Source organism: Trachypithecus francoisi, unplaced genomic scaffold (assembly GCF_009764315.1).
Source record: "Trachypithecus francoisi isolate TF-2019V2 unplaced genomic scaffold, Tfra_2.0 Lachesis_group20, whole genome shotgun sequence".
Classification (NCBI taxonomy): domain Eukaryota; kingdom Metazoa; phylum Chordata; class Mammalia; order Primates; family Cercopithecidae; genus Trachypithecus; species Trachypithecus francoisi.
In genome coordinates this window covers 69,475,228-69,496,341 of record NW_022681466.1, presented here as the reverse complement: position 1 = coordinate 69,496,341, position 21,114 = coordinate 69,475,228, and the positions used below count along the sequence as shown (strand labels likewise).

General features: G+C 52.7%; 1 protein-coding gene across 4 annotated transcripts in view; it reads left to right on the top strand.

Annotated features, from left to right (window-relative positions):
* The first annotated feature begins 421 nt into the window (after nucleotides 1-421).
* Nucleotides 422-21,114, top strand: part of RAP1GAP2 (RAP1 GTPase activating protein 2) — a 195,590-nt gene continuing 174,897 nt past the window's right edge. For 3 of the 4 annotated variants that reach the window (XR_004430897.1, XR_004430896.1, XR_004430895.1), the window contains exon 1: nucleotides 422-976. Coding sequence is in view for 1 of the 4 variants with exons in the window: in XM_033185102.1 (XP_033040993.1) it covers nucleotides 870-976 (107 nt within the window). In the remaining 3 variants the exon portion in view is untranslated. The remainder of the gene's footprint in view (nucleotides 977-21,114) is intronic. The other variant, XM_033185102.1, reaches the window with a different exon arrangement.

Below are 21,114 nucleotides of genomic sequence, written 5' to 3'. Positions count from 1 at the left end.
CCCTGCACCCCCACTCGGCGATCCTTGCGCCGACGCTGGGGGGAGGCGGGGGCAGAATTCCGCCTCATTCCGCCCTATCCATACGCTCCCACCGGGGGACCCGGGCCCGGGAGCTGCGAGCCGGGGCGGGCGCCGGGCTCAGGTGCCCCCTGTAAGCGCGGGGCGGCCGGGAGGGGACGGGGACCGCGCGCGGGCAGTTTCGTTTGGACCGAGGACGCGCGTTTCCTCTCGGTGCCTGTTTTCTCGCCCTCTGTTTTAAAGGCAGTGACAGCATCGGGGAAGTATCCGGGGCCGGGCCGGGGAGGGCGGCAGCCGCCTCTGCCTGGGGAGGGAGCTCCGGGCCGCCGGCGGGAGTGCGGGCGGGGACCAGAAGGAGCGGGCGAGGGGAGGCAGGGCCGGGGCCGGGGCCGGGGAGGGCGCCTGGGAGCCGGGCAGGGGGGTCCCGGGAGCGCTGTCCGTCTCCTCCTGCGCTTCGCCCGCTCCCTGTGCCCCGCGTCCTCCACCATCCGGGCGGCCGAGGCCGGGGCGCGGGAGGCGGGGCCGGGGCGGGTCCCGGCGCGGGCGGCGCGTCTGAGCGGGAGCTGGGAGCCGCCGGCCCGGGCCGCGCCCGGAGCGAGCCTCGGAAATGCCCGCGCCGGGGGAGCGGACGGCGGCTGCCCCGCGGGCCCCGAGGAGACGCTGAAGGTCGCCGGGAGGGAGGGGGGAGCGCGTGGTCACCTGACCCCCGGGGCGCACCTAGGCGGGGCGGGGCCCATGCGAGGCGGAGGCTGGGGGCCGGGGCGCGGGCGCTGGGGCCGGGTGCGGAGCGCGCGGAGCCGGGGCTGCGGGGACGCGGGCGGGCGAGGTCGGGCACCGCGGGAGGCCTCGCCATGTCCCAGCCCGCGGGGAGGAGGCATTGCCGGAAGGCGGGGATCCGCGCCGCCGTGGTGCTCATCGGACTCCTGCACAAATCCCGGAGGCAGAATAAAGAGAAAAGGTAAACCCCGGCGGCGCCGCCGGCCCCTTCCCTCCGCTCTCCTGCTACCGTCCGGTTTTCTTTGGGGTGGACTTTTCCGATGGGTGTTTGGCTCCGTGTTGGTTTGAAAAAAGCCTCCTCTCCAGGTACCGTCGCGGGGAGCGAGTTCGAAGCTTCGCCCCAGACCCTGGCTGGTGCGAGGAGGCTGGGCAGGACCTTGCCAGAATCGGAGGACGGCTGGGAGGGCGCATCGGGGTGGATCCCTGACGGAGGGACCCCAAGTCCGTGCCCCCCAGACCCTGCCTTTGCAGACCGCGGCCCCCTTCCCCAAGCCTGCAGCTGCAGATGCCATTGATCCGGCCCGGGCGGCTCCATGCGCCGGTGTTGCCATTTGCTTCTCTGCAACTTGGCTGAGCCCGCGAGGTGCCTGCCTGGCCGAGATCCGCTTGCTCCGCGCTCGGTGCCGGCAGGCGAGGAGCAAGTTTGGAGGTGGCTCACTTCTCACCCACCCCCTCGCCCCACCGCCATGGGGCGACTTTGCCTCTTCGCCTTTCTTGTGTTTATTCTTTCGTTTACTCCTGGATGTCGAAAATAGTTTTCTTTAGCTATTTCAGAGACATTTTGGACGACCTGTGTGTTGAAAGGTGTGGGGCTTGGGGTGGGCAAAGGAGGTTCTGGGGAAGCTTTCTGGGCTGCAACCCCAGCTGCAGGTCTGACATCCACCAGACCCCACGGAGCTACCAGGCAGGTCGTTGGCACAAAGCCTCCCTGTTCTGCTAGGGTGCATGGCAGAGCCTCCAGCAATGGGGGGAGGGGAATGTGGAAGCTGACTGCCCACAGAAATGTTGCCGGGATTTCGTGTAGCTTCCAGTGACCCTGCTGGATCCTAGTTACCAAATGAGTTTTGGAGTGGTTAATACCGCATCCTATAAGACACGGGCAGGGGAGCCAGGGACACCTGGGGTGACCAGCAGCCCCTGGACATGCCCACAGGCTGAACGTACTTGGGGTGGTGGTAGGCAGGGAATGGGGGGACTTTGAGAAGCTGGCATGGGTTGCCCTTGTGGTGGTTTGTGACCCATTCCTCTCGTCCCCGCTTCCTATAATGTAGTGTAACAAGATGTTGCCCACTGCACGGAATGAATTTCCCGTGAAATGACATAAGGTGGTTCAGCATGAAATAACATTGAGTCAGCTAGTGAGAAAGTTCTTCCCTTTTCAGTTCTCTGCGAATCCTTGTGATTTTTCTGAGGGGTAGTTTCAGGTGGGTGCTAGTCTGCCTTTAACACCTTTTAAACACTTGCTAATCTTCCTTTTGTAGCTAAGAGAGAGCAGACCTCCGGCTCAGGTCCTCTGAGTGGGGAACAGTTGCCTGGCTAGAACTTAGGTTGTTTCTCTTTTTGTTTCATTTATTTTTAGGATTCTCTCCTGGTTAATGGCCAGTGGTACTAATTTTTTTCCATTTGTGGTAGTGATATAAAACATCACTTTATTTATTTATTTTTTTTGAGGCGGAGTCTCGCTCTGTCGCCGGGACTGGAGTGCAGTGGCCAGATCTCAGCTCACTGCAAGCTCCGCCTCCCGGGTTCACGCCATTCTCCTGCCTCAGCCTCCCAAGTAGCTGGGACTACAGGTGCCCGCCACCTCGCCCGGCTAGTTTTTGTATTTTTAGTAGAGATGGGGTTTCACAGTGTTAGCCAGGATGGTCTCGATCTCCGGACCTCGTGATCCGCCCGTCTCGGCCTCCCAAAGTGCTGGGATTACAGGCTTGAGCCACCGTGCCCGGCCAAAACATCACTTTAAATTAAACATATGAAGTCACAGGAATGAATGTATTTAATTAATTAATTAATTTTTGAGGCGGCATCTCACTCTGTTAGCCCAAGCTGGAGTGCAGTGGCACCACCTCGGCTCACTGTAACCTCCGCCTCTGGGGCTCAAGCAATTCTCGGGCCTCAGCCTCCCGAATAGCTGGGACTACAGGCGCCCGCCACCATGCCCAGCTAATTTTTTGTATTTTAGTAGAGATGGGGGTTTCACCATGTTGCCCAGGGTGGTCTCAAGCTTCTGAGCTCAGGTGATCCACCTGCCTCAGCCTCCCAAAGTGCTGGGATTACAGATGTGAGCCACCGTGCCCAGCTGAAATGAATCTATTTAATAGAAATAATAGTAATAATAGTACAAGTGTTATCAAATAGAGTGGAAATCCTGCAAGTGGTCTAGGAGTGGCTGATGCCAGGGACATGTGTGTCTAGCAGAGGAAGCTGCCATGGGAACTCTGGAGTGCAGTGTTCCAGGGCCTGAATTCCTCTTCCCCTGGACTTGAATTCCCTTTTGTGCTCTGCCTTTCAGCATTAGAGTGGTGGTGAGCAGGTCAGCTCTCTAAAGCCAGAAGGATGTATGGGACGGCTGGTCTGAGACAGCCTGGGCCCGCTTCGAGCGCTGGAATGGAAAATGGGCTCGATAGAAAGGCAGATGCATGGGACCAGTTCCTGATTCTGAGTAGAGAATGGGTGGTGGTCCGGAGGGTGGAGAGGAAAAGCCCCCTGCACAGACAGCAAGAAGTTCTCCTCCTGGCTCATCTGTTGACTGTGGTGTGATGGTAGATTTTATCTCTGTGAGCCTCATTTTCTGCCTCCCCACAAAGGACTGTGAGACTCAAGTCAGATCATGTGAGTGGAGGTAGGACAGAAAGGTACGAAGTGCTCCGTGAGGGTATGTGGGGTTTGATCAGAACTGTTTCCCCTCTTCTCTCCTGGAGCCTGTGCTCCTGCTGACCAAGGTCAGATGTCTGGTGGTGACAGCCACACCAGTAGCAGTCAAGACCAGCCATGCGTGGGCCAAGGGGGCAGCCATGTGGGTATGAGCCTGGGCAGAACGAGTCTGTGAGTGGTAGTGGGTGCAGTGAGGCCCAGGGAAGGACCTTGATAGGGACAGGGAGGGATTGGCTGGGGCCTGTGGAGTCCTTTCTTTTTTCCTGAGTGCACTGTGCTCTTGCCTGCAATGCAGGCAGACATTGGTAGCCTTCCCAGCCCCTGGCTTCATCCCGTTCTTCTGTCGCTCCAACCATCCTGATGGCTTTGGCCGTGGACTTAACCTACCCAAGGAGAAAGAGTGATTGGTTTCATCATGACACTAAGTGACCTCTGTTTCCCTTGCTGTATCTGGAATTTCTTTGTCTTTAAGCATCTGAAATCAGTGCAGCGAACACTATTGACCCTTGCTCTGCGGGCGCTGGTGGCCATGGGAGGCCTGGAGCAGGCTGCAGCTGCCGGCCTCTCTCAAGCACTCCCCAAACTCCATGCTGGGCATTAAATTTGATGAGTTCTTCCTTCCACCCCCTCTCATCACAGGGTGGGGTCAGGCTCAGGCCCCTTCTTCTCCTAGAAGCCTTGATCCATCCATCGATCTTCCCAGCACCTTTAATTGACAGGCTTTTGCAGATAACACTCTTGGCTCTTAGCCTTAAGGGTCAAAATGGTTGTGTGTGGCTTCCAGGGACCGCCCAGTGGTCTTTGTCATCCTCCTGCTCTCTGCAGGCCCGTTGGAAATATTGCGTATTAGGGTGCAGGACAGGGAGGTGTACCAGGCAGGGTGATAATGAGACAGGTGTCCCATATAGTCCCAGAACTAGGAGACTCCCAGGCAGTCTTGGTAGTTCCCAAGAACTGTGCCCCAAGTTCCAACTTCAGTTTCCCTTTTTGAGAAATGGGCGTGGTGCTCATCATCTTGGACCTGACCGTGCTGTACAGGAGCTCTAGGGCAGCCTCGAGGTTTTGCCTCTTTCTGCCCATCTTTCAGGGTTTCTGGCACATGGGATCCTGTTAAAACAGCAGCGTGTCTGAGAGGGGATTGTATTTGAGCATGGCTCCTAGGAGACACCTGGATGAAGCCTTCCTCAGAGACTGCGGTTTGGAAACCGCTTTGATTTTCAGAAACTGCTTCTTATGGATGTGGGTAGTGGGGAGCTTGGCTCCCTGAGGGGGACAACAGGCACGTTTGCTGGGAAGGACAGAGGCAGAGAAACACAATCAAAATATGTACGTCCTTGGCTGGGCGCGCTGGCTCACGCCTGTAATCCCAGCACTTTGGGAGGCCGAGGTGGGTGGATCACCTGAGGTCAGGAGTTTGAAACCACCCTGGTCAACATGACAAAAACCCGTCCCTACTAAAAATGCAAAAAGTAGCTGGGCATGGTGGCAGGTGCCTGTAATCTCAGCTATTCAGGAGGCTGAGGCAGGAGAAGTGCTTGAACCCGGGAGGCTGAGGTTGCAGTGAGCTGAGATTGTGCCACTGCACTCCAGCCTGGGCAACAGAGTGAGACTCTGTCTCAAAAAAAAAAGTACGTTCTGAAAGATGTGGATAGAGTCAGTGTGGCTTTGGGTGTGACTTTCTGAACCGGAGAGAGGTCATTTAGCATAAATGAAAACAAACCAATTTCTTACAGTGGGTAGTTATTTTAGGACAGCTCCCATCATGGAGTTTATGAAGAGGAAGATACGTATTCTCTCGTCATTCAGCAAATTCTGGCAGGTTCTCAGGAGACAGCCTCGAATCTAATGAATGTGATCCCTTTGCTGTGGAGAATCATATCTGGTGGGTTATTCTTGGGTAGAAAAAGCCTATCACAATTCTTTTTAAAAAAAATTTTGTGAAAATTCTCAAGCATACACAAAAGTAGAGAGAATAGAGTCACCTAATGCCTAGTTCCAGCCATTATCAACTGATGGCCCCAATCCTGTTTCATTTATTTAGCAATGCACTCCTCCACAAGATTATTTTGAAGTAAATCTCAGACATTAGATCATTTCATTCTTAAATATTTCAATTTATATATTAAAGATAAGAATTTTTGGCCAGGCACGGTGACTCACACCTGTAATCTCAGCACTTCGGGAGGCCAAGGTGGGAGGATCACCACTGGAGCCCAGGAATTTGAGACCAGCTTGGGCAATATAGTGAGACTCATCTCTACAAAAAAAAAAAAAAAAAAGGCCAAGCCAATAGGTGGCATGTGCCATGTGCCTTTGGTCCCAGCTACTCAGGAGGCTGAGGCATGAGAGTTGCTTGAACTTGGGAGGCAGAGGTTGCAGTGAGCCAAGATAGAGCCACTGCACTCCAGCCTGGGCAACAGAGAAATAAAAAAAAGTTAAGAATTCTTTAAAAAAACCCATAACACTACCATTATTATACCCCTCTAAATTAACAGTGATGTCTTAATACCATATTTACTCAGTATTTGAATTTCCCCAGTTGTCTTGTAAAAGTTTTCAAAAGTTTTTTTGAATAAGAATTCAAACAATACTATGTGATAGGTGATATGTCTCTCTCTTTTTTTTTTTTTTTTTTTTGGAAACAGAGTCTCGCTCTGTCGCCCAGGCTGGAGTGCAGTGGCCAGATCTCAGCTCACTGCAAGCTCCACCTCCGGGTTTATGCCATTCTCCTGCCTCAGCCTCCCCAGTAGCTGGGACTACAGGCGCCCGCCACCTCGCCCGGCTAGTTTTTTTTGTATCTTTTAGTAGAGACGGGGTTTCACCATTTTCGCCAGGATGGTCTCGATCTCCTGACCTCGTGATCCGCCCGTCTCGGCCTCCCAAAGTGCTAGGATTACAGGCTTGAGCCACCGCGCCCGGCCAGTGATATGTCTCTTAATCTGTATTTTCCTCCAACTCTTTTTTTTTTTTTTGAGACAGGGTCTTGCTCTGTTGCCGAGGCTAGAGTGCAGTGGCACGATCTCAGCTCACTGCAACCTCTGCCTCCCGGTTTTAAGTCATTCTCGGACCTCAACCTCTCAGGTAGCTGGGATTACAGGTGCCTGTCACTACACCTGGCTAATTTTTGTATTTTTAGTAGAGATGGGGTTTCACCATGTTGGCCAGGCTGGTCTCGAACTCCTGGCCTCAAGTGTTCCACCCACCTTGGCCTCCCAAAGTGCTGGAATTACGGGAGACACGAGCCACCCCGCTCGGCCCCTCCAACTCTTTTAAAAAATGTTTAATTTAATTTTTTTGGAGATGTGGTCTCACTCTGCTACCCAGGCTGGAGTGCAGCGGTATGATCTCGACTCACTGCAACTTCCTCCTCCTGGGTTCGAGTGATTCTCCCACGTCAGCCTCCCAAGTAGCTAGGACTACAGGTGCCCGTCACCACGCCCAGCTAATTTTTGTACGTTTTGTAGAGATGGTGTTTTGTCATATTGCCCAGGCTGGTCTTGAACTCCTGGACTCAAGCGATCTGCCCACCTTAGCCTTCCAATGTGCCAGGATTACAGGTGTGAGCCGCTGTGCCTGGCCCACCCAACGCTTTTGTTTTTTTTTTTTTTTGGGGGATGGAGTCTTGCTGTGTTGCCTAGGCTGGAGCACAGTGGCCCAATCTCAGCTCAGTGCAAGCTCCGCCTCCCGGGTTTGTGCCATTCTCCTGCCTCAACCTCCCGAGTAACTGGGACTACAGGTTCCTGCCACCATACCTGGATAATTTTTTGTATTTTTAGTAGAGGTGGGGTTTCACTGTGTTAGCCAGGATGGTCTCGATCTCCTGACCTCGTGACCCACCCACCTCGGCCTCCCAAAGTGCTGGGATTACAGGCGTGAGCTACTGCGCCCGGCCCCAACTCTTTTTTTCTTACGATTTATTTATTGAAGAAACTGGAATGTTTGTCTTGTGGAGTTTCCCACAGTCAGGATTTTGTGGATGGCATCTCCTGGTGTTATTTAACATGTTCTGCTGTCCCCTGTGTTGCCTGTATGTGGGTATTTAGTTCTAGAGGCACTATCAGATTTGTTTTTTGTTGTTTTTTGGCAAGATCGTGCCATTAGTAGTTGTGTAGTTGTCTGCTTTTGGGATGTTAGCCATTGTTGACTGATTTGTTTCTAGGGTGTGAACCTGGTGTCGAGAGGATACTTGTGTCCTGCCATTGCAGGCAGCACCATGAGCTGACTGGACAGGAGGACTGTGCCTGTGTGTTGTCCAGAGTTCTGGCCTTGCAGTCCCAGAGTCCCAGAGCTGGAAGGGGCACGAGACAGGAGCCGATCCACTCCCTGGTCCCAGAACAGATGGCTGCTTGTTCTCTCCTTAAGAGGCAGCTGGTTCCTGCCCTTTCTGGAAGGGCCTGTCTCCTCTTCTGTCTGATGTTTGAATGACACCCGGTGGGCTGTTGTTGCTTTAAAGAACGAACATCTCCCTTTAGCCAGCTTCCCGCTATTCACTTCACCAAAGGTCTGAGGCCTTAGACCGTTCGAGTTGAAGGGACAGAATGGGAGGCACAAATGAGTTTAATTCCTCCTGAGCCGCTATTTTCATCTCCTGCTTGGTCTCCTGGCTTCTAATCTCCCTTATCCACTCTCCTTATGGTGGCTTGAGTGGAGTTGAAAACATTCCAATAGAACCAGGTCGCTCTCCTGTGAGGAGCTCTCTGTAGACCTTCCTTGATACTTATTTATTTATTTCAGACAGCATCTCACTCTGTCACTCAGGCTGGGGTGCAGTGGCGTGATCTTGGCTCATTGCAGCCTCCGCCTCCTGGGTTCAAGCGATTCTCCTGCCTCAGTCTCCTGAGTAGCTGGAATTACAGGCGCCCGCCACCACGCCTGGCTAATTTTTTTTTGAGACAGAGTCTCACTCTGTCGCCCAGGCTGGAGTGCAGTGGCCGGATCTCAGCTCACTGCAAGCTCCGCCTCCCGGGTTCACGCCATTCTCCTGCCTCAGACTCCCGAGTAGCTGGGACTACAGGCGCCCGCCACCTCGCCCGGCTAGTTTTTTGTATTTTTTGGTAGAGACAGGGTTTCACTGTGTTAGCCAGGATGGTCTCGATCTCCTGACCTCGTGATCCGCCCGTCTCGGCCTCCCAAAGTGCTGGGATTACAGGCTTGAGCCACCGCGCCCAGCCCCCTAATTCTTTTGTATTTTCATTAGAGATGAGATTTCACCCTGTTGGCCAGGCTGGTCTCGAACTCCTGGCCTCAAGTGATCCTCCCGTCTCAGTCTCCCGAAGTGTTGGAATTACAGGCATGAGCCACCGTGCCTGGCTGACTTTCCATTATAGTTTAAATGACATCCCAATTCCATAGTCTGGCCCACACCCCCTGCCTGCTTCTCTGACCTCGCCTCCCACCTTGTCATCCTTTCCTCCCCGTGATCACGTGCTTCTGCTGCGGAGGCCTCCTTTCCACACCTGGAACATGGCAGGCCTGCTCCTGCCTCAGGCCCTTCGCACCTGCTGTTCACAGTGAGCTCATTGGCTGGTGCTTCCTCATCACCAGACTCTTCACTCATGGCATCTCTTCCAGAAGGCCTCCCCTGATGATCCAATCTGAGCGGCTCCCTCCAGTCATGACTGATTTACCCTGCTTTGTTTCCTCCATGGTACTTCTCATTTACTGATCGTATCTAGTGTGTGCAATAAATAGTTGATTGGCTGTTCCCTTCCCCAGAATGGGAACTGTTTCAGAGTGGTAACTTTGCCTTCTTTACCTCTGGGTCTCCATTGCCTAGAATAGGAGATGCTCAGTAAATATTTGCTGAGTGAATGGATGGAAGCCCAAGAGGCGTCCTGGCTCCCCCAGGTAGAACGTGCCCATTGCCTATTTCTCTGGGGTCTTTTTCTTTCTTTCTTTTTTTTTTTTGAGACGAGTCTCACCCAGGCTGGAGTGCAATAGCATGATCTGGGCTCACTGCAACCTCTGCCTCCCAGGTTCAAGCGATTCTCCTACCTCAGCCTCCCAAGTAGCTGAGATTACTGGTGCCCACCACCATGCCTAGCTAATTTTTGTCTCTTTTTTTTTTTCGAGACGGAGCCTCGCTCTGTCGCCCAGGCTGGAGTACAGTGGCGCCATCTCGGCTCACTGCAAGCTCTGCCTCCCGGGTTCACGCCATTCTCCTGCCTCAGCCTCCTGAGTAGCTGGGACTACAGGCACCCGCCACCGCGCCCAGCTAAGTTTTTGTATTTTTAGTAGAGATGGGGTTTCACTGTGTTAGCCAGGATGGTCTCAGTCTCCTGACCTCATGATCCACCCACCTCGGCCTCCCAAATTGCTGGGATTACAGGCGTGAGCCACTGCACCTGGCCAATTTTTTGTATTTTTAGTAGAGACGGGGGTTTCACCATGTTGGTCAGGCTGCTCTCGAACTCTTGACCTCAGGTGATCCGCCCGCCTTGGCTTCCTAAATTGCTGGGATTACAGGCATGAGCCACCACGCCCAGCTCCCTGGGGCCCTTTTAATACTCAGTGGCCTCTAATGGGCACCTTTCTTTTTTTTTTTTTTTTTTTTTTTTTGAGATTGGGGACTGTCTCCGTTCCCTCTCCTTTCTTTCCTTCTGGAAGAGATTTTGTAGAGAATTGCGAATAATCCCTTGCCCACGTGTAGCTCTGTTGTCATGCCTCGCCTCTGCATAGCTTTGGGGCCCGTAGACATGAGGGACCAGGCTCAGCCATGACCATCCTGAAGCTGGGACCAGGAGCCAGGGCTGTTCTTGACTCTGCGTTCCTAGGTCTTGGGTCCTGGAACTGCCGCCTGATTGGCAGAGGCAGCCTCCCTTCGTTTATGCCGAAGAGGGTCCAGTGGGCGTCTGAATTAGTGGACAGTCGCCATTAGCCAATATATATATTTTTCTCAATGCATTTTTATCTCTTTGGAGCCTGTGTGGTGCACAGATGGCTGCTTACCAAGATGTTGCCAAATAGAGGGCTTGTCAGGCCTGTTCGGTGAAATCAACGAAAAGCACTTCTGTTCAGACGGGGGCTGCTGAAGGACCCAGGAAGTCTCTCAGTCATTTTAAGCAGATGAAGCACCCCCATACCCCCGACTCCCTGCCCCCCAACAAACTCAGTTTCTTTGCCTACTGAATCCATAAAAAGTAAGTGAGGTAGGCAAGATGATTTCAGGTGGACAAGTGCTTTTTATTTTAATAGCTACTTTAAGAAATGAATCCTGGCAAGTGATACTGGTGTTCCATGTATGACAGTTATGTAACATTAGAAAACCGGAATTTGGGCTGTGCACAGTGGCTCTTGCCTGTAATTCCAGCACTTTGGGAGGCCAAGGCAGGCAGATCACTCAAGGCCAGGAGTTTGAGACCAGCCTGGCCAACACGGTGAAACCCCATCTCTACTAAAAATACAAAAATTAGCCAGGTGTGGTGGCGGGTACCTGTAATCCCAGCTACTTGGGAGGCTGAGGCAGGAGAATCTCTTGAACCTGGGAGGGCGAAGTTGCAGTGAGCCGAGATCGCGCCACCGCACTCCAGCCTGGGTGATAAAGCCAGACTCTGTTTCAAAAAAACAAACAACAGAAAGACCTCAAATTTGTTTAAGTAAAGAAGTGTGAGTCTGTTTAAAGAAAAGTGTTAAGAGAAGACACAGTCAGGTGGAACAGGGGTTTGGGACACACTGGGAAGCTGATGTGAAAATGGCTGAGGGTTAGGGAGGGCCGCTGGAAGGAGGGGCCGTTTCGCATGTGTGAAAATGGGCTGAGCAGCACCCACGACCTGGGGTTGGCGAAGCTTCAGTGGTTGTCACAGCCAACATGTTTTGTGGCTTGCAGTTTGCCGGGCCCCGTGCTAAGGGCGTACGTGCTTATTTGTCTTTTTTTTTTTTTTTGAGACGGAGTCTCCCTCTGCCGCCCAGGCTGGAGTGTAGTGGCCGGATCTCAGCTCACTGCAAGCTCCGCCTCCCGGGTTTACGCCATTCTCCTGCCTCAGCCTCCCCAGTAGCTGGGACTACAGGCGCCCGCCACCTCGCCCGGCTAGTTTTTTGTATTTTTTAGTAGAGACGGGGTTTCACCGTGTTAGCCAGGATGGTCTCGATCTCTTGACCTCGTGATCCGCCCGTCTCGGCCTCCCAAAGTGCTGGGATTACAGGCTTGAGCCATATTTGTCTTAATTCTACCAGTTATTGTCTCTGTTTTGCAGACACGAAACAGACAGACGCTCAGAGGTTAAAGAGTATGCAAGGGGCAGAATGAAAGGTGGGGGAGCAGAGATTTTAACCGGGGTCTGTTAAGGTCTAGAGACTGCCTTTTTTTTTCTTTTTTTGAGACAGTCTTGTTCTATCGCCCAGGCTGGAGTGCAATGGCACGATCTTGGCCCACTGCAACCTCCGCGTCCCGGGTTCAAGTGATTCTCTTGCCTCTGCCTCCTGAGTAGCTGGGATTACAGGTGCGCGCCACCATGCCCGGCTAATTTTTGTAGTTTTAGTAGAGGCGGGGTTTCATCATGTTGGTCAGGCTGGTCTCGAACTCCTGACCTCGTGATCCACCCGCCTCAGCCTCCCAAAGTGCTGGGATTACAGGTGTGAGCCACTGTGCCTCGCTGAGAGACTGCCCTTAACTGACATATTATTCATGACCCCAAGATAAGCACTTGTGAAGTGCCTGGCTTGTAATAAGCGCTTAGTACATGCTGCTGCTGCTGCTGCTGTTACTAATGCATTGAAGTGTAACATATGTCCTGTGAGTGTACAGGTCTTATAAGCCTTGTGTGTTTTCACATGGGTATCTACCTGTATAGCCACTACTCAGATTAAGGTATAGAACTTTCCAGAACCCCAGCAGGCTCTCTTAAGCCTCTCCATAGTCCAGTGGCTCACGCCTGTCATCCCAGCACTTTGGGAGGCTGAGGCGGATGGATCACTTGAGGTCAGGAGTTCAAGACCAGCCTGGCCAATGTGGCGAAACCCTGTCTCTGCTAAAAATACAAAAATTAGCCGGGCGTGGTGGCAGGTGCTTGTAATCCCAGCTACTCAGGAGGCTGAGGCAGGAGAATCGCTTGAACTGGGGAGGCGGGGGTTGCAGTGAGTCTGGATTGCGCTGCTGCACTCTCCAGCCGGGGCGACACAGGGAGACTCTGTCTCAAAAAAAAACAAAAAGAAAGTAAAGTCAGGTCCATCACTTTAGGGATTCCACTAAGAGTGTCTGGTGGGTACCCTTTATACTCATGGCAGAAGGAAGAGCGTGGCTGGTATTTCATAAGCTGAGATTTCTGAGTGTGGGGGTCCTGGTTGAACTCTGAAGAGGGTCTCAGAGAATCCAAGCTCATTTCTAGGGGTGAGTACACTTGGTTTAACCTTCTCTTCTCCTTCCAGGCAGACTAGTGGGAACCTGGAGCTGACGTGGTGTTTATTCAGTGCCCTTGGAGTGAGGGTGGATTGAAAAATTGTCACTTGCTTTTAAGCTTATCGGTTATGAACACTGTGTTTCATGAAGGCTGGAGGTCCGGCCAAGTCCTTCCCGGAGTCCTCCAGGGGCGGGCAGCCTGGCTTGGAGCTGGGGACGCCTCTGGAGACATGTGGGCCCCATGTATGTCCTGAGACAGCTGACCTTGCCTCATGGTTAGTCCACTTCTCCAAAGGCAGGAGTTGCAGGCGGGTAGCGGGGAGGGCCTGTGGGTGAGAGCCGCTCCCTCCCTTCTCTTCCCCTCCTCTGCCTTTTTCTCTTTCTTTACTGTAAAGATCTTTATCAGCCACACTGAATGCTGTGTGGCAGAATCAGGGCCCTATGATGATACCTGTTTTTTTTTTTTTGAGACGGAGTCTCGCTCTATCGCCCAGGCTGGAGTGCAGTGGCCGGATCTCAGCTCACTGCAAGCTCCGCCTCCCGGGTTTACGCCATTCTCCTGCCTCAGCCTCCCGAGTAGCTGGGACGATAGGCGCCCGCCACCGTGCCTGGCTAGTTTTTTGTATTTTTTAGTAGAGACGGGGTTTCACCGTGTTAGCCAGGATGGTCTGCATCTCCTGACCTCGTGATCCGCCTGTCTCGGCCTCCCAAAGTGCTGGGACTACAGGCTTGAGCCACCGCGCCCGGCCGATACCTGTTGTCAGGAGGGCTTACTCTGGGGGATAAAGCAACTTGTAACAATCCCACAAGGGAGGCATCTCTCTTGTCTTTGGTTGATGGATGGGGCTTAGTTAAGAGTCGAGTAAGAGTGGAGGCAGGGCCGGGCGCAGTGGCTCATACCTGTAATCCCAGCAACTTGGGAGGCTGAGGCAGGCGGATCACCTGAGGTCGGGAGTTCGAGACCAGCCTGGCCAACATGGTGAAACCCTGTCTGTACTAAAAATACAAAAATTAGCCAGGCGTGGGTGCCTGTAATCCCAGCTACTCAGGAGGCTGAGGCAGGAGAATCACTTGAACCCAGGAGGCGGAGGTTGCAGTGAGCCAAGTTAGTGCCATTGTACTCCAGCCTGGGCAACAAGAGTGAAAATCCGTCTCAAAAAAAAAAAAAAAAAAAAAAAGAGTGGAGGCGGGAGCCCCTGGTTCCTCACCATCATGTCCTGTACGCGGCACCACGCCGTCCTGACTACGGAGAGTGCAGACCGCAGCAGCCATCCCACCTGGGAACTTGCAGTCTGAGGCAGAGGTGGGGAGCGGGCCCCTGCAGACTCCTCATATGGTTAGGAAGCCTGTCCCCTGGACCAGACACAGTCCTAGGTGCTGAGGACGCAGCCGTGGGCAGTACAGAAGCAAAGCCCTGTCTGGCTGGAGCATCCATGCTTGATGGGTGTTGTTCCGCCCACATACTTTGTTTTTTCCTTTGGAGCTGATATTTTAAAATTGGAAGATTCCACATTGTGAATCTGTTTTTTAGTCTTGAGAAATCAGAAGCTCTGGGAACACTGGCTGGACTGGCCTTCCCTCATTACACTTCAACTTCTAGCTACCTGTTCAGTACAGGGCTGGTAGCCTCCTGCTCTCTGCAGCCCACCTACACCTGGCCACACCTGTGCTACCTGCCCTACCCCTGAAGGATGGATCGTATGGTGTGGGGAGCAGGAGGCCGGGGGTCGGGAGCTCTGGGTGTAACCCTGTGAGCACAGAGGCTGGGGGTTGCATCCCAGCCCTGCGTGTCCTTTGGGCCTTCTTGGTCTTGGGCAGATCCATTGCGATGAGAAAGGAGGGGTCCCGGCAGCCTAGTGGGGTGCCCTGTGGGAGCTGGGCTGCAGAATAGCCACTGTGGATTTGCCTTCAGGTATTCTTCCTTCCTTCCCCTCCTGAATTACCTCCAAACAAAATGACAGAAGTTATGGGAGGCTGCGCATCGCAGTACAGAAACTCGGGAGTAACGTGAGAAGGGACAGAGACAGGAACACTCGTGGTTCGCCGCTCTGGGCCTGCACCTGGCTGGTACTTACGCTTCACTTACCTCATTTCATTCTCTGCATGACACTGATGATCATTATCTTCATTCTTCATAGAGGAGAAAGCTGAGGTTCAAAAGGGATCGTGTCTCCAATGTCATCCAACTCGTATAACAGAGCTGGGATTCCAATCTGTCCAGTGCCAAATTCTCTGCTTTTTCTACCACCACCAATTACGTGGTGACCCCGGCCGAGGTACTTAACCGCCCTCGTGCAGCAATCCAATGAAGTGGATTGCAATGCAGCTCAGAGAGACCAGGTGTTCTGGTCAAGACTCCAAAACGTTAAGAACTCTGGCACCCTAGAACATTCTGGTTGTTTTTAAAGGAAGGGACCAGATGGGTCTCTGGAACAGCTGGGCTTCTTTTGAATGCTTAGCCTGAGCTAAGGGGAGGGTGGAGCCGCGAGCAGGGAAAGGTCTGTCCTGTCAGGTGTCAGATAAGTTGAAAGGTCTCCTGGCTACTGGCCTCACTAATGAGAACGAAAATTCTCACTTCTCGCCGTGAACAGGAAGGTCCCGGCTGCAGCCTGCGTTACCTGTGCCATCTGTATTTTAATAGAACGTTTATTTTAATAAGATCTTTAATCTGAGATGCACGGGCAGAAACAATGTGTAAATCAAGAGGTCACTGAAACAGACCATCTGAAAATGAGATCTGCAAATGTGCCAGGAAGGGCTTTTGAGAGTGACAGCCATAAAGGCCCCTTACGGATGGCCGGAAGGTCCCCCAAGGGCACGGCCACATGAAGGCAGGACGCAGCGTGGTGCAAGTGATGGGAACCGAGATGCCTGGCCTCCACATCGCAGCTCCTCTGACCCCCAGCCCACTTCTAGAAAGGGCTGCCAGCCCTCTTGGCGGCACCTACCCCCTCTTTCCCCTCCGCGAATGCAAATGCAGGCCGCAGTCCCTCCTTAAGTGGGTTGTGTCCCAAATTCATTCACTCGTTCAATTCACCTCCATCAACATGCGGTGCCCTCCCTGCCTCCAGCAGCCCGTGCTCCCGAAGGACAGATCAACCATGAAATGTGAATCCAAGACAGAAGGGGGAGGTGTGGAGAAGGGGTGCAGGGAGCCCTGGAGGTCAGAAGAAAGGGGGGGCCGCCCAAGGAAGGCTGCCTGGAGCTGTTGGCATTTGAGGTGGGCCTTGGAGACTGGACAGGATGTCTGAAGGGAGAGATGGAGTGTGAAGCACATCGCAGGGAAAGGAGACCGTGGAAGCAAAGGGACCGAGATAGAAGAACAGGGGCCCGGTCAGATCCCACCTTGGCTGTAGTGTGGATTTCCTGCTGGGCTGTTAGGGTGGCCTGGGGCCGTTTCGTGTTCGGTGTTGAATGCTGGGGAAAGAAGGGCAGGTCAGGCTGTGGGAGGCTTCCCTGCTCCCTGCCTCCCCTAGACTCAGGGCAGTTGGTACCCCAGTTAGTATACAAAAGCAGCGTCAGTCAGTATTACCTGTGAAACAATTCTGTAACATTTGTGTTATTGTGATTTTTATTAAGTAGAAGTTTGGGGCCGGAGGGTCTCTGTGTTGGTGGGCGGGTAGGTAATACTCCCAAATACTGATTTATTTTTTGAAGTGGAGTCTCCCTCTGTCGCCCAGGCTGGAGTGCAGTGGTGGGATCTCGGCTCACCGCCATCTCCGTCTCCTGGACTCAAGTAATTCTCCTGCCTCAGCCTCCCGAGTAGCTGGGATTACAGGTGTCTGCCACCATGCCTGGCTAATTTTTATAATTTTAGTAGAGACAGGGTTTTACCATGTTGGCCAGGCTGGTGTCAAACTCCTGACCTCAAGCGATCTGCCCGCCTCGGCCTCCCAAAGTGCTGGGATTACAGGTGTGAGCCACTGCGCCCGGCCTATTTTATTTTCGAGACGGAGTCTCCCTCTGTGGCCCAGGCTGGAGTGCAGTGGTGTAATCTCAACTCACTGCAACCTCCATCTCTCAGGTTCAAGTGATTCTCTTGCCTCAGCCTCCCAATTAGCTGGGATTACAGGTGCCCACTGTCATGCCCAGCTAATTTTTGTATTTGTAGTAGAGACAGAATTTCACCATGTTGGCCAGGCTGGCCTCGAACTCCTGACCTCAAGCAATCTGCCCGCCTTGGCCTCCCAGAGTGTTGGGATTACAGGCGTGAGCCACCACGCCTGGCCTCTGATCGGTCATTTAGCTGATTTAGTCAAGAAACTTTTGGTTGGAAGTGATAGGCTCCAGTTCAAATTAATGTAAAGAAAAAAAGAAGTTTTGGGGTTTAGGTAACTGGAAGGTTCAAGGGGGACAGATTCAGACCTGGCTGGATCCAGGGCTCCAGTGGGGTCCTTGGACACTGGTTCTTTTACCCCGTCTCAAGACTGTGCTTTCCTTTGGGTTGCCTTCGTCCTCAGGTAGCTCATCCACAAAGATGGATGATGGCTGCCACGGACTGACCTTCTACCCGCTTAGCAATACCAACAGGAAGAGCAAATCTGTTTCCCAATCACTTCAGCAGATGTTCCAGGGATGGCTCACCCTGGACAGAGAGTGAGTCACATATGCATCCCTGAACTTTGGCCAGAGGGGTGGGATACACTGATTCGTGAAGTCTAGGTCTTACGCCTACCCCTGGTTCCGTGGATACAGGGACTTGGCTGGGAGTATAGGAGGGATGGGTCACCTAAGGAAAGCTGGCGTTTGCTCTCAGAGGCTCAGGGGATGGAAGCTGGGCAGTAAAAATGCCAACAGCTGTCCACTCTGCTGGCCCTAGTGACTTTGTTGATGCTGATCTTGGCACAGTCCTGTCAACTTGGCTGGTGGCTGCAGCTGCTGGTACCCTCCCAGACGCAGGGAGGTTTCCTTCTGCCTTGGCTGGATGAGGTGTGCTTTCTTCTGCTTCTTCACGGATGCAGCTCGTGGGATCGCCAAGCCTTTGGTAATAAACACACTTCCTGGGCTGTCTTTTCTCTGAGTCCATTCTGAACATCAAAGCAGTCAGCCTGTGACCGTGCTGGACCTGGTCTGAGAGGACAGCCTGGCTTTGCTCGGGGTTGACCCTCTGCTCTGGAATTGGATAATGTGTCCCCATCCTGTTTTGCTGATGCTTTGTGGCGCCTAGCTGCCCTCCACCCCAGCAGGTCGGGATTCCTTGAATACAGATTGCCCCTCCTTCCAGACATCTGGCCAGTGGATGCTTTTGGTGACAAGGCCCTGGCTGAGAGAAGGGCTGGCTCTCTGCTATCCATCCCCCTGGGAGGGCCAGGCCCAGAGGAACTCTCAGAGGTCTTAGAGATAAGGACCTCTAGATAGCAAAGATGGCTGCAGAAGGTCAGAGGAGCGGCCTCAGGAAAAACCCAGGGGGATATATGATCGTGAATGTACATGGTGTCGAAACCGCGGCCCTCGGTTTTCCCATGCGTGAAATGCCACTAAGACTAATGAAAGTCTTGTTTGTTGGTAGGCAAAAATTTTATTTAGTAATTCCTCTACTAGGTGCATTTTTTTTTTTTTTTTGAGATGGCGTCTTGCTCTGTCACCCAGGCTGGAGTGCAGTGGCAAGATCTTAGCTCACTGCAACCTCCACCTCCCAGGTTCAAGCTATTCTCCTGCCTCAGCCTCCCGAGTAGCTGGGATTACAGGCATATGCCATCACACCCGATTAATTTTTGTATTTTTAGTAGAGACGGGGTTTCACTATGTTGGCCAAGCTGGTCTCGAACTCCTGACCTCAGGTGATCCACCCACCTTGGTCTCCCAAAATTCTGGGATTACAGGTGTGAGCCACTGTGCCCGGCCAGAACAGATAGTGTTTGATGATACTTTGTCCGTTTGAGCTGCTATCACAAAATACCATAGACTGGGTGGCTTAAACCAACATTGACTTCTCACAGTTCTGAAGACTGGAAAGTCCACGTTCAGGATACTGGCAGATGGGATGTCTCATGAGGGTTCAAATCCTGCATCACAGACAACCGTCTTCTGGCCGTGTTCTCACATAGCGAAGGGGCAGGGGAGCTCTCGGGACCTCTTTTCCAAGGCACTGATTCCATTCATGCGGGCTCTGCCCCTCCTGACCCCATCACCTCCCTAAGGCCTCTCTTCCTAATACCATGGCAGTGTGAGTGAGGATTTCAACACTGAAATTTTAAGGGGTACACAAATAGAGTCTATAGTCTATCTACTCACATAGCGTACAGTATGCTTATTTGAGGCACCCAGAACAGGCAAATTCATAGGAGCAGAAAGTAGAACAGAGGTTGCCGGGTGTTGGAGGGAAAGGGAATTTTTGTTGAATGGGTACAAAGTTCCTGTTCGGGATGATGACACAGTTCTGGCACTGTGCTGGTTGTACCACGATGTAAATGCCACTGAATTGCAAACTTAAAAATGGTTAAAATGATGAAAAAAAAAACCTAACCAAACTTTATTCAAAACCTCAATAGGTACAATAGAAAAAGCGTTTCTCTGGTTGAAGATGGTGTGGGCTGGCGGGTGGCTTCGCCTGGTCTCCGTGAATTCTCAGCTGAGTTGGGAACCAGGGTTCCCTGGGGACTCCAGGGAAGCAGCAGCCCTCCCTTCCCCAACAGCCCACATTCTGAAGTTGAAGGTCCCTCAGGGCTCTGACCTGCCCAAGCTCACACCCCCACTGAGGGTCACGTGTTGTTGGGGAAGGTCAGGCCCCGGGAGCAGGTGCGGCAGTTCTGGGCAGCACCGGGCCACCTCCTGCAAGCTCCCCTCTCATCCTGACATTTCCCTTTCCTGCAGTCTCGGGCTCACAGCCAGCCGTCGGCCAGCACCCTATGGCGCTCTTCTAGGAGGCTGATCTGGTGAGCGGGGACATAAAGGGGCTCAGCAAGTGACCCAGGGGGAACATGGCTCTGGGCCATGTGAGTGGACGACTTGAGTTTAGTGACCACAATGTGGATGCCTTCTGTGACCTGCTGGCCTGCTTTGAGATGGGCAGCAGCTACCCCAGGATGCGTTGACCTGCAGAGTAGGCCTCAGGAGTGTGAGTCTGTGCAGCCCCTGACCCCGGCACAGCCTCAGAACCTTCCTCTGAGTGCACTTTGTGCTGCTTCTTGACAATCTGTTTTTTTGTTTTTGTTTTTTTTTGGAGACAAAGTCTTGCACTATCGCCTGGGCTGGAGTGCAGTGGTGCAGTCTTGGCTCACTGCAACCTCCCTTGCAAGTTGAAGTGATTCTCCTTGCCTCAGCCTCCCAGGTAGCTGGGACTACAGGCGCCCACCACCACACCCGGCTAATTTTTTTGTATTTTTAGTAGAGGCGGGGTTTCACTGTGTTGGCCAGACTGGTCTCAAACTCCTGACCTCATGATCTGCCTGCCTCGTGCTCCGAAAGTGCTGGGATTACAGGCATGAGCCACTCCGCCCGGCCTGACAATCTGGTTTTTAAAAGAAATGTTTATTATATTATAAAGATCCTTGTTCCCTGCAGAAAATTTGGAAAACACAGAAAAGCACAAGGATTAAAATAAAAATCACCTGCAACCCCCAGAAGGGAGACTGTAGAGATATTAACGTTTAATATGTTTCCTTGTGGTCTTTTTTTTCAATGCAAAAGCACACCCTCTCATGTCATGTACTTACATCTGCATCTACATCTGTTTCTCTGTATTGTAACAAAATCGGGATTATACTTTAGGTACAGGGCATTAGTCAAGACCCTTGGTGGCAAGTGACAGAAGCCCATCTTGAATTAGCCAAACAGAATAAGGGGATTTATTGGCTGGGGTAACCCATCTGTGGAAAGGGTTGGGCCTCAGGAACAAGCTGGATCCAGGGCCATTGGCAGAACTCCTGTCTGTCTCTTGTTGCTGTGTCTCTTTGTGTTGGCTTCATTCTCTTGGGCCATCTGTCCCCATGATGTTGGATCCATGGTTGTAGACCTTTGTGGGCTAAACATTTCATTTCATTTCATTTTATTATTATTATTATTATTATTATTATTTTTGAGATGGGGTCTCACTGTTGCCCAGACTGGAGTGCAGTGGCTTTATCTCGCTGGGTTCACTGCAAGCTCCGCCTCCCAGGTTCACACCATTC